The 15,203-nt window shown below is 40.7% G+C and overlaps 4 protein-coding genes across 4 annotated transcripts; 3 read left to right on the top strand and 1 right to left on the bottom strand.

Annotated features, from left to right (window-relative positions):
* Positions 1-941: 941 nt before the first annotated feature.
* GCK72_011000 (uncharacterized protein) lies at positions 942-1,824 on the top strand (the record flags this gene model as incomplete). Its single annotated transcript, XM_053728147.1, has 2 exons — positions 942-1,044; positions 1,574-1,824. The coding sequence occupies 2 exons, from the start codon at positions 942-944 to the stop codon at positions 1,822-1,824; spliced, it is 354 nt and encodes a 117-aa protein (XP_053587724.1).
* A 1,689-nt stretch (positions 1,825-3,513) lies between these two features.
* GCK72_010999 (uncharacterized protein) lies at positions 3,514-4,947 on the top strand (the record flags this gene model as incomplete). The annotated part of the gene is made up of 1 exon (XM_003111814.2): positions 3,514-4,947. The coding sequence occupies one exon, from the start codon at positions 3,514-3,516 to the stop codon at positions 4,945-4,947; it is 1,434 nt and encodes a 477-aa protein (XP_003111862.2).
* Positions 4,948-6,712: 1,765 nt separating this feature from the next.
* On the top strand, positions 6,713-11,823 carry GCK72_010998 (uncharacterized protein; the record flags this gene model as incomplete). Its single annotated transcript, XM_053728146.1, has 14 exons — positions 6,713-6,811; positions 6,858-7,034; positions 7,081-7,228; positions 7,279-7,406; positions 7,650-7,901; positions 7,951-8,319; positions 9,437-9,529; positions 9,573-9,755; positions 9,801-9,948; positions 10,008-10,138; positions 10,188-10,418; positions 10,463-10,831; positions 10,883-10,967; positions 11,021-11,823. The coding sequence occupies 14 exons, from the start codon at positions 6,713-6,715 to the stop codon at positions 11,821-11,823; spliced, it is 3,216 nt and encodes a 1,071-aa protein (XP_053587723.1).
* Positions 11,824-12,114: 291 nt separating this feature from the next.
* On the bottom strand, positions 12,115-14,241 carry GCK72_010997 (uncharacterized protein; the record flags this gene model as incomplete). Its single annotated transcript, XM_003111445.2, has 5 exons — positions 12,115-12,438; positions 12,491-12,611; positions 12,660-12,941; positions 12,989-14,141; positions 14,190-14,241. 5 exons carry the CDS (start codon positions 14,239-14,241, stop codon positions 12,115-12,117), a joined length of 1,932 nt encoding a protein of 643 aa, XP_003111493.2.
* Positions 14,242-15,203: the final 962 nt, after the last annotated feature.

Here is a 15,203-nt window from a genome sequence, read left to right as displayed (position 1 = left end):
GAATTGGGAATTGGGAATTCTGCACAATTCTGCTAGACAGAGACTGTTAATATCCGTAAGTACAAAACAAACCGATTATCCCAGATAATCATTGTAGAACTATCCTAGCCGTCGTATTTGAAAAAGAAATGAAAAGAAAAGTTGGAAAAGCGGATGCCCCTGGATGGGTTACTAAGCAAGTTACTAAGTAGTCAGTGACAGGTTTATGAGTGAACGGAATAGGGAACCTGACGAATTAATGGGTGGGGGAAAATGCATTTCGGTTTGTCTTTTGAAGATTTCTCTCCGAGGCTCCTAGTTACCGTTGCTATCGTCTTGGCATAATAATTCTGGGCTTTATGGTTTCGCGTAACCAAGCCGAGTAAAGATCTGCTACTTGACCACTTTTCAGAAGGTTGCCATTCGCAAGAGTACATTGACTCTCTTGAGCCGTCTGATTGAGCTCCCAATTGCGATTGCTCAAAAATTCAAAAATTGTCACGGTGCTTATCCCCTACCGCACCATAATCAGGGAGCGGAATTCCGTCTTTCCTCTTCCGCTGTCCGCTATTTCCAAACCGCATTTCGCTCAACACTGATCATAATGGTCATTCTTGCCAGTAGAGCGCGCTCGCTAGCTAAAAACCCAGCATACCTCAACGGCTGAAGAGTTCTCTTGATGATTACCATGAGCAGATGATCAAATAGATTAATCACGGGCGCACGCTACGCGACCGCTGGCATCAAAGCTATTTCCCGATACCTCGTCGTGAACACGTACTCAGACGGAATCCCTAATCTTACAGCCAATATAGGTTTCTATTTATTTTTGTCTCCTGACTCTTGACTCTTGACACAAACCTGTTTTTATACTATTCCCTTAAACCAGCTCAATTCTGAACCATAAAGCTAGGCTCTCTTATAAAACCACACTTACTTTCGGAGCATCATATCCTCACAGTATGAGAAAAACAACAAGAAAGAAAGAATTCGTGACTCGAGTGAGAAGTCCACTGCTTCTTCTGTCTCTTTTATACTATAGGTTGCCAGGTGACCGTGTGACAGGTTTATGTGTGTTTCAGACAAGTGAGCCTGATTGATTTACGGTAGAGTGGCTTCTGTCTGTTTTCGACTACTTTTTCAAGTGGTTAGACTACTATTTCAAGTAAAACGGACCTAGTTACCGGTAGCTACGGAGTTTTCGTATTTTGTAGTCGGCGACCGAAGATGAATGAAAATACTGTAGGAGTACGGTAACATGGAACTGTTTTCGGATCAATCAACGAGTGTCTATGCCATGTCCATTTGAAATAGTGATTTTGATGAACAATTGGAACGATATCACACAAATTGTTGGAATGCTCAAGCAACAGATAACTCACGGAGAGGAAGAGGATTGATATCAAAAGATTGATATCAAAAGTTTTTATTAGTCAAATGTGACAGTCTTTTCGATTCTGTAGACGTAAAATACGAGATTTTGGAAGTATACACTGTTATTAGCACGGCACGTTTCTTACAACCGCGCTCTAAAGAAATCGAAGAAAAATGTGTGCGAAATTGAGAAACTCAGAAAAAAAGAGACATTTTTAAGGACATTTTGGTGGAGCGCAGTTGTACGAACTGTACCGAGCTAATAGCTTGCCGATACATACCCATTTTGTGAACATGATGCAGCAACAATCACATCGTTCAGCTCCAGCCTACACTGACCGCCATCAGAATCAATATCATCAGAATACTCCACGTCATCAGCGTCCAGATCAACAACAATATGATCGTCGTCGTGGTGGATCTGATCGGAATGCGGCGAATCATCGGAATAGTCATGGAGGGAGATATTGAGATGATTTTTAAATATTTACTTTTATTTTTCAGTTCGTTTTCTGTGAATTCTCATTTCGAAATAGCATTTTACCGACTTTCGGCCTCATTCTCATGTTGTTTCCTTGTGAAATCTTATTCTATTGTGATTCTCTGTGAAATCTCATTCAACTATTGTCCCAGTTAAATTAATTTATTCTTTTCGAAGTTCATATTCACAGTCCTTAAGAGTTTAGCTCATTTTGATTGCAAAAATTGGATCCGTAATACGGTCAAATGACCTGGTCAAATGTGTCTGTCTATGGCCCATAGACTATGGGGAAGTGAAACTACCAACAGAGATTCATTCACAGAATAATCTTGGATTATCATCGATTTACGCTGTTCTCTGAATTTCGAAATATCGAGCGTTCTTCCCACAGCTCTAGCGTCAATGCAACATCGCTCTACTGAGAACGTGACAGATGCAAACGTGACAGATGGTACGCAGCGAAAGCGCCCAACATAAGGGAATAGAAGAATATTCAGTCAGTCATACCGAGAAGACTCACCGTTCACCGTGAACGGTGACTCGTCATCTCTCTCCCCTCCATTCCTTCTCTTTGATTGATTTTCTCTCTTGTTCTTCCCACCGCTCCAGCGTACAACAACCGCGCTCTACTGAAAACGCGACCAAAGGACGGGAGCATCTGAGCGTTGGTCCACATAAGGGATGCGCAGACCAGGGTTGGGAAATTCCGGGCCGGGCCGACTGAAAAATTTTCCTCGGCCCGGCTCCTGTAGAAATTTGAAATTTTTTGAAAAAAATTGTGAAAAAATGGTGCACATTTTTTGAATGCGGGCCGACCGGGCCGGGTCGGAAGAATTTTTTGTCAGCCCGGGCCGGACCGGGCCGGGTCGGTCCGGGATTTCCCAACCCTGGCGCAGACTATTCAATCAGTCATCCCTAAAATTTGCATCGTGGATGGTGACCCATCCCTTCTCTTCCATTCTTCCCTTACCTTTGTATATTCTTCGATAACCCTCCCGTACCCCTTCTCTGTCTTCCCTATCCCACTTATTTTACATGAGTTCGGACAGGAAACGAGTTATGTCTCCACAAGTGATTTTGATTTGATTTGGAGGATTTTGAGATTACGGTGATATCAGAGTTGTTGAGAACTCCGACTTTTTGGTATTTATCCAAATTATTCTATGTGTTGTCTCACTTCAATCATTAGTTTTGCCTTTATTGAGCGATTTCTTCCCAGAACACATTGGTCAATGGAACCGCGCTATGTTGAGAACGCGACAGATGGTACGCAGCAAAAGAGAGACTGCGTATTGCTCAACGTAAGAGATGGGGAAACTATTCAATCAGTCATACACAGAAAACTCATCGTGAACGGTGTCTACTCTTCTCTCTCCCCATTCATCTTACTTCCCTTCGTTTTACTACCCCTTCCCAACCATCCCACAGCTCCAGCGTACAGCAAGCGCGCTCTACTGTGAACGCGACAGATGGTACGCAGCGAAAGATTGCGAGCGTCTTGCTCAACGTAAGGGATGAGACGAGTAACCAGTCATTCCCCCCGAGAAGACTCATCGTGGATGGTGACTCATCTTTTCTCCTCCCTCCTATTTGCATTTAAACTTCTCGTATTCCTTCCTTTCCTGATCCCTTACCCATTTCACTAATATAACATGTCCTTCATTTCAGAAAGCAACACGATGTATTACCCGTATGCTGCTCACGCCAACCAACTAGGACAATTAGCGGGTTGCGGTGCCCCAATCTACCAATCTGGACCGTCTACGAAGACTTATGTTCACCAGTGCCCCGCCTTGAATGCGACAATCTTCAAAGTCGTTCAACGGGATGGATATTCTAAGGACTTCCGATTCGACTCGAAGACTCAGAAGATGGTTCAACCACCGGTTACTGTAGTCAACGAGGAGGATTTGTATCCTGAATATGGACTCTTTAGTGATAGACTCCAGAAGGAAGTGATGATTGCTTTCAATCGGGCGACTTCCAAGATGGAACAATACATCTATTCTCTGGAATCTGGACAGTTCGAGCAAGTGGAAGATTTTGATCTCAAGTATCATGTTGGAAATAGATCCCCGTCAAGCATTGTGATGATCATCGATGACTGGAAGGGAAGAATGTCAATTGAGAAGGGAAAAGATGGATCAGTGAAGAAGATGGTGTGGGTGAGAGGACAATGGATTCAGATTCCATCTAGACCAGTGAAGAAGTTGGAGGAATCAGAAGACGTCGGAGAGGAAACTGAGAAGGACCCGTACACTCGTACCCTCCCACAGTACAAGATCAGATACTGTCCTCATTCCCAGAAGGAAGTCATCTTCTACCTTCACAGAGATGATTATCTGACATTTGCCTATGATGAGACAACCAGAGAAATGAGAGGAGGCTTCCAATGCTTTCTCTGCCCTCGTTTCGTCTCTGAAAGTCATCTGTTCCCGAGATATTCCGAGTTCTCGACTTCTCTCAACACACATGTCATTCATGTATGGAATACGGAAACGGAACAAATGGAGAAGTATATCTATGATGCATCCAAGTTCCAATTCCAGCAAATCTATTGCCCGGAAGCAGAGTTCAATCCAGAGAAGAATACGTCGTCGAATATTCTTTTTGTGGCTTCTCTGGAGAATACGAAATCAATTGTGATGAGAGGGAATGATGGAAGATTGAAGAAGGAGGGATACTGTATGATCAGAGGAGAATACGTCGACATTCCACCAAACGTGGTGAGAACTTTTTTGGTTCAGAGAAGAGAGCAGAAGGAGTTGGAAATGGTTAAAATGATGGAGAACACCAAGATAATTGGATTCGAGAATGAGGATTTGGAAGCAGAAACTGAATATGCGGAAGAGGATAGCTCGAACGGTTCATCTGAATCGGAAGAGGAATCCTCGGACGAAGAATACAGTCAGTATTCGGAAGACGAAGAAGAGGAGGACGCCTCGGATGATCAATTGGAATCAGAAGATGAGGGATCGGAAGAAGTCAGCGAGGATTCGGAGGAATCAAGTGAAGAGGAGGACATTGCCAGTGGAATCTCGCACCTTCAACTCTTGATGGAGATGGAAATGGCCCGTCTCAGAAAAATCAACAGATTGGTTTCCGCATTCTGAGCATTGGATGGATTGTTATAAATTTTGATCTTGTTTTTTTTTTGTTTAATACATTTAATAAATTTATATTTTTGTGTCTTGATAGATTTAATTTGGGACAGAATCGACATCGGAATACAGATCTCCATAGCACACCACCCGAATCATGCAATTTTTCGTAGTCATATGGGGGTTTTCAGCCCTACAGGCGTATTGCTGTTTTGTCAGTTTCTTGAAAAAAATGGAGTCTCGGGTACATACGTCACCAGTAATCGCTGATTTTTTTTGTCCTCAAGCCTGGAATTTCTGTAATTTCTCTATAATTCATCCAGTGCGTTGCGGTCGCATGACGGTTTTTGGTTCTGATCAGAAATAACATAAACAAGTGAATGAATAATCGGTTTTCTCAAAATTCGAATGTATCTCGATCAGTAGAAATGTTTCGTAACTCCCCTCATAACAAAATGTAGATCACAACATGTTCAAGGCTCTAGGCTCAATACCGTTCTATGCTGATCTTCGGTTTTGTACGGAATCCCAGAATTGGGAGCTCCAGAAACCCAGATTATGAAAGAAAAATTTAGATCTCGAATCCCGGTTTAATGAATTTCCTGCGAAGCATCCGAAAAATAAAATTCGCTTTCTTCCTTTCTAAAAGACACTTCTCCATTCCTCCGCAACTCCGAAGTATTATACATAAAATTTCTATAAAACGCATGACAGAATGTCTATCTCACTATATTTTCTTGTCAATACACTTCTCGTTTTTCATGAATTCATTTTTATCGCTGGGAGGTCGTCCGATTATTCTATCGAAAACAGTTTCTTCTTTTCTCACACCCCCCCCCCCCCCCCAACCATGCAGTTTTCGTCATCACAATTTTCTCAGTTTCTCGAATAATGTCTGATTTGGATGAAAAGCTTTATGGAGCCTCAGATACATACCTCTTCAGTAAGTACGTACGAAACAAGTGTCAATCTCTTCTATCGCTGATATTTCTGTCCTAAAACGTAGAATTCCTGTCATTTCTCTATAATTCATCCAGTGCGTTGCGGTCGCGTGACGGTTTTTGGTCCTGAGTCCTGATCAGAAATAACATAAACAAGTGGATGAATCATCGGTTTTCTCGAAATTCAAACGTCTCTCGAATAATCAAAATTTTTCGTATTTTTTCAATCTCAAAGATGTTTGACTATTTCGTCAGTTTTTTTGTTTGTCGTAAATAGCTGGCGTTGAATTTTAAGCCCTGATGTAACCTGAACTAATAGTAAGGATTATTAATGATCAGTGATCCGAACTAAAATCTTTTTTTGACTATTGTTCAGTTTCCTGGTGTTTTTCTCAAATTTCATTTGCCGGGTAGATTAGACTTTTGGAAGTCAAACAGGAATAACCGACTTGTTTCTTAAACCAAAATTAAGAACTGCAAAATATCCAAACGTGAAGATTCATCGATCATGTTTTCAGAATTCCCTGATACCGGAATCCAGCATCAATAATTCGGAAAAGCGTTTCGAAATATCTGTCTGCAAAACTCTTTACATAAAAATTTCCATAAAGCACATCTCAGATTCCTTCCCTTGCTCCATTTTCTTGCCTTCTCTCTTTTTCTTGCATTCATTTTTTATCGCTCTGAGGTCGTCTGTTTCTTTCTTCCACGACAGTTTCTTTCGTCATCATTTTCAACAATTTTTCTCACATTCTATTCTGCGTCTCTATTTCGTTTGCCTACTTTCTTGAATCTCTTTTTTGTTACTGACTTTATACCAGATTTTCAAGTAAAGTATGATTTCAACTGCTCCAACGAAGAAGTACCAGAGCTCAAAGATGTCGAAAATCTACATTGATTGGAGGTCAGAAGAAGGAGACGTACGTTGTCTGTCTGTATGTCTACATGTCCAAATATTGTCCACATGTCCAAATATTTCAGAGTGTTTATATGATTGGAACTCCAGAAAGAGGTGGAATGATTCCCAATAATCATTATGATCGTAGTATATCTACTCGCTCGTTGTTTATGCTCGATGGAAATGATTTGGAATGGTTGGGGACGGTAACGAATAAACGACTGAGAAAAACGGCGGTGGGAAGTTTGACTGCTTTTATGGTGAGATATCAAGCAATCACTATTTAGAAATATCGATTGATTTCAGAAGATTCGTCCCGAAAAACGAATCTACATTCGTTATTTTCCGCTTGTCCAGGATCGAGTAGAGAAGAAACGAGTGGTGACTGATGAGGTGTTGGAGATTATTCCGTTGGTTCTGAAGCAGCAGAAAACTCCGATTTCTGGGAATGACAGTAAGCCCAATGTTAAATAGATAATAGTTTAAAAAAGCCTTGAATTTCAGAAAGACTTAAGGAATATCGTCGAAAATGGAAAGTCGGTGAGAAGGAAGGCGAATGTGGGAGAACTATTGATATGGAGGAGTTGGAGGATGTCTTGGAGGAGTTCGATGTGAATAAGGAGTTGTTGACAGTAAGTGAAGGGGATACGCATTGAGAAAACGATCTTGATTTACGCACCACGAAACTGCGGTATTAAAAGAGGGTTACGGTAGTTTTCGTGGTGAGACCCAACTCGCACCGAATCATGGCGTGATTATACTTTTCTGAAAGCTCCCGACGAGCTGATTTCAACTATTAAAGTTTCAAAGTGTTTGGATCAAAATTTAAAAAAAAAAATGCTCACCTTTTCCGTTCTTTATTTTTTAATTTTCAGCTTGTGAATGACACCTTCTTCACGGCGTACGCCAAGGATCACAAGAGTGTGGGAACAAATGTGATATATTTCGCTAGCTTCTCGATGGATGAAGTCGTGTTCTCTTGCCACGCGGCCCTCCACATTTTCCAGTCTCTGGTGAGTAACATCAACTGGAAGTTGTTACTCACCTCCAGTGACAATAAGAAAAATGTGAAATCTCTGAAGGAAGACATTCTGACACACATCTCTACATTTGTGAATATGAACCCTGTAAGTTTTTGGAACACCTGAAGAAAGAAAATAATGTTTTTCTATTCAGGGCAGCTTAGTCCGTCTTGATCACGTGCGCAAGATTATGCTGAAATTGGGCCTTCTCAAAAATCGATTCAATATCTTGAAAGATCCAGCTGCGGATGGTGAATTTAAAGAAAAAAAGTATGGTGATGTAATCAGCACTAGTTGCTTTTACCGGGAGATTGCTCGATTCGGATTACGAGATTTTGGTTTCAATCCAAAGCCGTTGGATGACGATATAATGGAAGTGAGCTTTGCAAGAATAAATATTATGTTAGGATGGTTGGACTACTTTTTGGATGGAGAGGATATGGTGGAAATGAAGAGTATGATGATGGATGCAATGACCTATAAAATGAAGAAGAGACATAGAGCCGAGTTCTTCAACGTTTTGGTAGGTGTTTTACTTCTTTTAGGCAACAGATGAGAGCATCACTAGTCAGTTTTGACTCAACTTGCGGTCCCCTAGGCTAGAGCAAGTTCAAAGTCACCAAGTTCACTTAACTGGGTAGCCATATACCGTAAATACTGTATTATAACGGCACCTGTAATAGAACGGCACCTGTATTATAACGAGACCCCATCTCTTCTCAGAATCCATAAAAATGTTTATTAGGGGGTTTTTCTCGGTTCTAATTAGAAGCAACGTGTTTGGTAACTTCTAGATCAGCAAATAGAACGTCCATAAAAGTTTTTTCGTTCAATTTTAATGAGTTTCTGAAACCACAAAGTTTCTCTCGAAGGCAGTTGAAAAATATAACGTCATGCCGTTATAATACAGTATTTACGGTAGATGCGACCATACTTGCAACGGGCCGGGCCGGGCCGATTTGAGAATTTTCACCGGCCTGGCCCGGCCCGGGTCACAGTACAAAAATTTGAAAATTTTTTTGATTTTTTCGCAAAAAAGTCGAATTTTCGACTATGTTTTTACATATCGATAAAACTCAAGTGTACATAGGATTTTTGACTATTTTTGATGAAAATTTCAAAAAATTTCGAAAAATTTTGAGAAAAAATTGTGCTCATTTTTTGACTCCGGGCCGGCAACTTTTTCTACCGGCCCGGCCCGGCCCGGCTGATATTTTGCAAGTATGGATGCGACAGGGACGACGGGAATGTATTTCGTCAGATACGCTATACTTATTAACTTAATCCGCCTACGGTAGACTTTTTTTTTCAAATTTTCGAGTTATTCCGAGTCAGATTTTTGCAAAATTTTAATGAAATTTGACAAATTTTGAGCAAAATCAACAGAAAATCGTCAGTTGTTGCCGGTATGTGTGTCCCTGCGTCCAGATGTCCCGTTCATCTGTCTGTCTGTAGATCTTTGCATCCAGATGTCCTAAACCACAGTTTTCTGTCTATCTGCTGAAAATCAGTCTGTCCAGATGTCCGATTTGTCCAGATTTCGATCAGTTACAATTTTTCTCGAAATTTCGATTAATAATTCGCTTCATTCCGTTTTTTAATGACAAACAAACCAGTAATGCATGTGACTCAACTTTCAGAATTCTGCACCGCCATCCCCCTCTCACCCAAAGTACACAAAATCCAAGTTACGGGAGACCCAAATGTCGATGGAAACTGTTGGCACGAGACCCGTGAGTATAATTATAATATGAGAGAAATGAAATGCAATTTCAGAACGGAGTCTACATCGGTGTGACAAAAGATTGCATCGCAATTGAACCGAATCTCAGTATGACACCGAGAAAGAACTGGGAGAAAAGAAATATGAAGTTGTTCATACTTGATGGAGAAGATATTTCATCGATGCGTAATGGACAATGGGAAGACGCTCGATTGGACAGTTTGACCCAATTTATGGTGAGTTTGAACTATGTGTTACTTTCTAAACACAGAGTTTTTCAGATCCATAAACCGGACAAACACATTTACATTCGAACATTGAAAACAGTTCTTGATGGAAAAGAAGTAAAACGGGTGCAGTCCAAAGATGTCCTTGAAATCATTCCTTTGGTATTGAAACAACAGAAATGCCCGATTTATGATATAGATCGTGAGTGGAGGAATTTTTGAGCTTAACGAGATTGGCACAAATGTATTTTTATTTTTCAGTGCGCCTCAAAGTATACAAAGAGATGTGGAAGCCAGTGGAGCATAAGAAGAGTCTTCTGCATCAGACTATAGACATTGAAGAGTTTGAACGGGTACTGGAGGAATTCGATATCAACAAATCGTTGATTACGGTAGGTCTAATCTAACTATTGGTTACCTAGTAAAATAATTTTATTTTAGATGGTCAATGATGTCTCTTCGGAAATGACGGCTCTCGCTCTCCATAAAGACGGAACCACTCCAATCAGCTTCCTTAGCCATGATGGCCAGCAAGTGATGTTCTTGGGACAGGCAGTTCTCTATCTTTTCCACATTTTGATATCGGGAATCAACTGGTATCTGGACACAACGGATGGTGAATACAAAAAGTTGGTCAGAAGTGTCATGAGACAATACTCAGAGATGGGGAGGGTGAGTACCTGAATAAGTTAATTATAAAATCGCTTTGTTTTCAGAATCTGCTCATTCCCATGCAACTCCTTTTATCAGAAATCACTAGTTTGTTAAAACACTGCCCTCCGGTGCTGAAACAACGACCTTCCGTTGGAGTCGCAGATTTCAAATTGAAAAATATTGGCCCTATGGAAAAAGTGGATGTCAAACACTACAATATTATTTGTGGATGTTTCAACTTGCCATATTCCCTCAATACCTCTGAGGATAGAACAAAGAAATCACTTTGCCACATTGCAAGACAATACTTCTCGATTGGATTCATCCATACGTTCTTTTGTTGCAAGGACATTGAGATCAAGTATATTCTGAGAGATGCGATGATGTGGAAGTCTCCCAAGGAGTCGTGGTGCTTATTGTACCAAATTATGGTAAGTTTGTGTGTCTGTTTGTCCAAACTCATTCATTTTACATATTTTCAGAATAGCGCGTTCTTATATAACCATGCAGAGACTAAGGAACTTTCAACAAAACTACTGGAACTAGAAGTAAAGAGTGATATTAAAGGTATGCTTTCATCTAACTTGGGTTACTGTAGTTACTCCATAAAATAATTACAGATATCGACTCCGAGAAGACAAAAGAGGAAACTTCTGTAACAACAACAACATCTGCCATGTCAATGAAACCGCCTGCTTCTGAATGTTCCGGAAAATCCAATCTTCTAAAACCTGTCTCATTTGAACCTTACAAGTCGTTCCCCGAGAAGTCACGGATTAGTTTGAAAGACGGTCAGGCACCCATAGCTGTCTCGTTATCTCCAGATGGCTATGTGAAAATCAAAAGTTTTGGAACAAATGACGAAATGAAGAACTTTTGGGGAGGCCTTGGCGTCGACGGGCTTACTGACGAGCTAGGGGAAACTGGTCATTTTATTGGATTCAAGGACATGAAGTTGGTCAGAGGAGATAGTTCTCAATCGACTTCTGAAAAAATGACAGCTGGAACAGCTACCCGACAGCAACTTTTGAAGGAGAGGAAAGCAGCGAAGCATGGGAAAACTGCGCAAGCTGCCAAGATCCCAAAAGTTTTCAAGCATCAAGAAGAGCCGAAGAATATTCAGTCCAGTTCCGAAATACTAGATGCCCCTGGTGTGAACTTGAACAAATTTGTGGACAAACCATATCGGAAACTGAAAAAATCCAAAGCAACAAATGTCCAAGAAAATGGAGTTCAGACCGATATAACTTATGTGAAAATGCTAGTGAAGAACATGGAAAACCATGGAATGACAATAGGAAAAATAGAATTGGTAGATGATTTGGAAGGAGAAATCTATGGAACCGAATCACTCTTTGAGAGTTATTTGGATGAGTGCAATCAAAGAAGAATCTACAATGAAGGCTCAGTGACCAAAAAATGATGATTTTTTTTTTCATTCATGGACTCTAATATGTGCCTCTTGGAAAGGAAGCAGATCTGCCCGAATTGTCATTTGAGAATGTTAGACGACGAGGAGTATCCGGAATACATAATAATTGATTTTTTTTAAACCAATCTTCACGGGTCCAGAACTGTTTTGAGTATTTTTATGCCGGTTCAAATTTTTATAAATAAAAACTATGCATCAGATTCTTCTTGAAAAAATTTCTCCTTGTCCTGACAAAAAAAGTTTGAAAAAATCTGATTTATTATATTAAATTATCTCTGAAAATTACAATTTCCAACAGTTATTAATATTATTATTAACCATTGACTCCTTGGTTTGTTTGAACCATTCGCAGCAGTGTGGACACGTCCTCTTCGTCTTGAACCATTGTTGAGCACAATCCAAATGGTAGACCTTATTACACGTGGCACACTGGATCGTCTTCTCATCTGACTCCCGGAAGACGTGGCAGATGAGACAGTCCGTGTCTGGAATTCCTTGAGCATCGGAGGGGAGTTTGTCAATTTCATCGAAGTAGATTCTCAGGAACTTCTCAGAGAAGCAAGGGACTCGTGGGAGAGGGAAGAGCTCAGAGTTGTCGTGGGTTTTCTGAAAATGGAAATGTCATGGAATAGTCTTAAAACAAAGACTGTTTTCTCACCTTAATTTTCTGAATATTGATTTCCAAAGTGTCCAAATAAATATTTATTGTTTTCTCCATTCGAATCAATTCATATTCTGCCACCTTCACGTTCTCCGAGCTATTAGAAATCGTTTGCACTCTGAAAATTTAATAATTGTATGTCTGTATATCTGGATGTCTTACTCACTTTTCAGCCATTTCTCTCATTTCATTCAGAAGTTCATCCCTCGGAAAATCGTCCTTCATATTCTGGAGCTCATCGAGATTATGGAGTACTACCCTGGCCAAAGGGGCAGATGAGTTTGGAGAACTCGCTTTCAATTTGTAGAGTTCTAATTGGAGTGATTGATTCTTATGGATGAGATCTTTCTTCTCAGCTCTCAACTGCTTCTCCACCGTTTCCTTCTTTGAAATCTTTGCCTTCAGCCTCTCGATTTCCTCGGCTTGTTGAGCTTGAGCGACGAGTTTTCTGAAAAAACGTAACTAATTTTCCAGATCTTTCATCTCAAAACTAACCTATTCATTCTCTGCATTTCCTTCTCCATCTCTTTCATCTTCCTCTCCAACTCATCAGTTCTCTTCGCTTTCTTCTCGAATCTCTCCGCCTTATTCACTGCCAACTTCATCTCTTCCTGAGCTTCCCGACAGTGTTTACTTGCATTCAGAAACTTCTTCTTGTAGTCTGTCGTGTCTTTTTCCAGATTCTCCGTCTTCTTCTTCTTCGTTTTGACTTCTTCTTCCTTTGGCTCTGATTCTGAAGTCTTCGTCTTCTCAGCTGATTCCCTTCGTTTTCTCACAATTTCTTGGAGCACTGGCATCAGAATTGATCCTTTATCAGATGCATCTTTCATAGCCTTCCGGAATGATTCCTCGGTCTTTTTAGCTGTATGCTCTTTCTTGGTTTGAGCTGGAACAGTCACTTCTTCGAATCCTGGAGCTTCCGGCTCTTCTTCGTAAACGGCTATCGGCTTCTCAGGGGTTTCGGGTTTTCGTGTTGTAATCTCCGTTCTTTTTGGAGCAGTCCTCAGTTTCTCCATCCACTTTTCAACCTTTTCCTGAGCCAGACTGAGACATTCAGATACAGGTAAATCCTTCAACGGCATATTTAATATGTCTTCATCAGTGAATCCAACAACTTTTCCTTCCAGATCACCTCGCCCTTTCTTCACGAATAGTCCTCCATCCTTGATGATATTCTCCAATATTTCCTGTTCCTTTTTGGAGAACTCTTTGTTGAGACTACCAGGAACCATCTTGTCAAGAACGTTCCTCAACTCGGACAAAGACGTCACTTGCTCCTTCTCAGCACAATTATGAACATGTCGTCTTGTAGCTGTCGCCATCTTCCGAACCGTTGGATTGTTGATTGATTTTTCGCGTACTTCCGCATCGACAACATTCAATCCAAAAAATCTCAAAACTGCAGTTGCATTATCCTTTTGTATTCCGGTTTCCTCATAGAATCGATCGGTGGCTCGAGACATGGATTCGAACACTCTATCGGATTTGGTTCGATCAGAGCTTATCGATTTAACTTCTTCAAAAAATTGCCGGAATACTTTATCATCCGGCTTTCCAATCCTAACTGAGCCTTTTCCTTTCTTAATCATTTTCAGATGTTGCAGCATGAGTCTCCGGTGTTCCGCAGCTTCGCGTTTCTTTTCGAAACCTGAAAAAATGAGATTACTGTATGCTTAGATAAGAATAAGGGACTTACGGTCTTCGGTTGATTCAGATTCCTGGGTTGGGTTGATTGGCATGTCGACCATTTTAAAGGAAAGAATTCTGAAACAGGAAGAAAGGTGTGAGTAGTAACAGGGGGATGAGAGAGGAAGAGGAAAGTCACCAAACGATAGGAGGGAAATGAGAATAATGAGATGGGTGTTGACTGGGAGAACTCATCGTGAGGAAGACGCGGAAGTGGGCGGAGTTTGGGAAGACTAGATGACGCGATAACGCAGATGTGAAGATGGAAAAGCGTCTGAGGAAAGAACAATCGATAAGTAAGGTCAGAGAAGGAGAGATCGCGTCTTCTGAAAGCGTATTTGCTAGAAAAACGTTATAATAAGAGTCAACGGGAAAAGAAATGTTGCGAGAAAAAGTTTGGCTACTTTGAAACATAGATCGAATATTTGGGTTAAAAAATACATTGAACAAACTTTGCGACTTACAGTGAGGGCCATAATTCTGACAACTTTGAACTTTTCAGTTATAAATGACCGACTTTGAGAGGGTGTCATGGTATCACTGCATATCATAATAAGTAAATTGTTTGTGGACAGTTCAAAGGTAGAACTCCTTTTTTGTAGTTGACAACTTTTTGCACTCCCTATAGATCTATGGTCATTTTAAGGGGACAGCTCAAAAATCACTATCTTTTGCACTGAAATTAGTTCATTTGAAGAGGAAATCACAATCAGTGATACCATGCCATACTCCCAAAGTTGAAAATGTTCAACTTTCAGATGAAAATTTCAGTTGAAAACCAAGACTGTATATCTTATTGCGTACTGTACATATCTCGTTCATCTGGTACCCTCCATTTCATCCTGCTCTGTGGGACGTCAAAGTGTAGTATGTTCTCCAAACATTGACAGCAACTCCACACCAGTGCGAGTGTGAGTCAGTGAGTCCTCCAAAAATAAGTCTGACCCGTTCTCACTGGGTCATCTTCTACATCTGTTGGCATATCAGGCGGACAGTGAAAACAAAAACCGATTCATATCGATAG

Source organism: Caenorhabditis remanei, chromosome III, assembly GCF_010183535.1.
Source record: "Caenorhabditis remanei strain PX506 chromosome III, whole genome shotgun sequence".
Classification (NCBI taxonomy): Eukaryota; Metazoa; Nematoda; class Chromadorea; order Rhabditida; family Rhabditidae; genus Caenorhabditis; species Caenorhabditis remanei.
The sequence above is the reverse complement of the archived record's forward strand: the minus strand, read 5'-3'. Positions and strand labels throughout refer to the sequence as shown.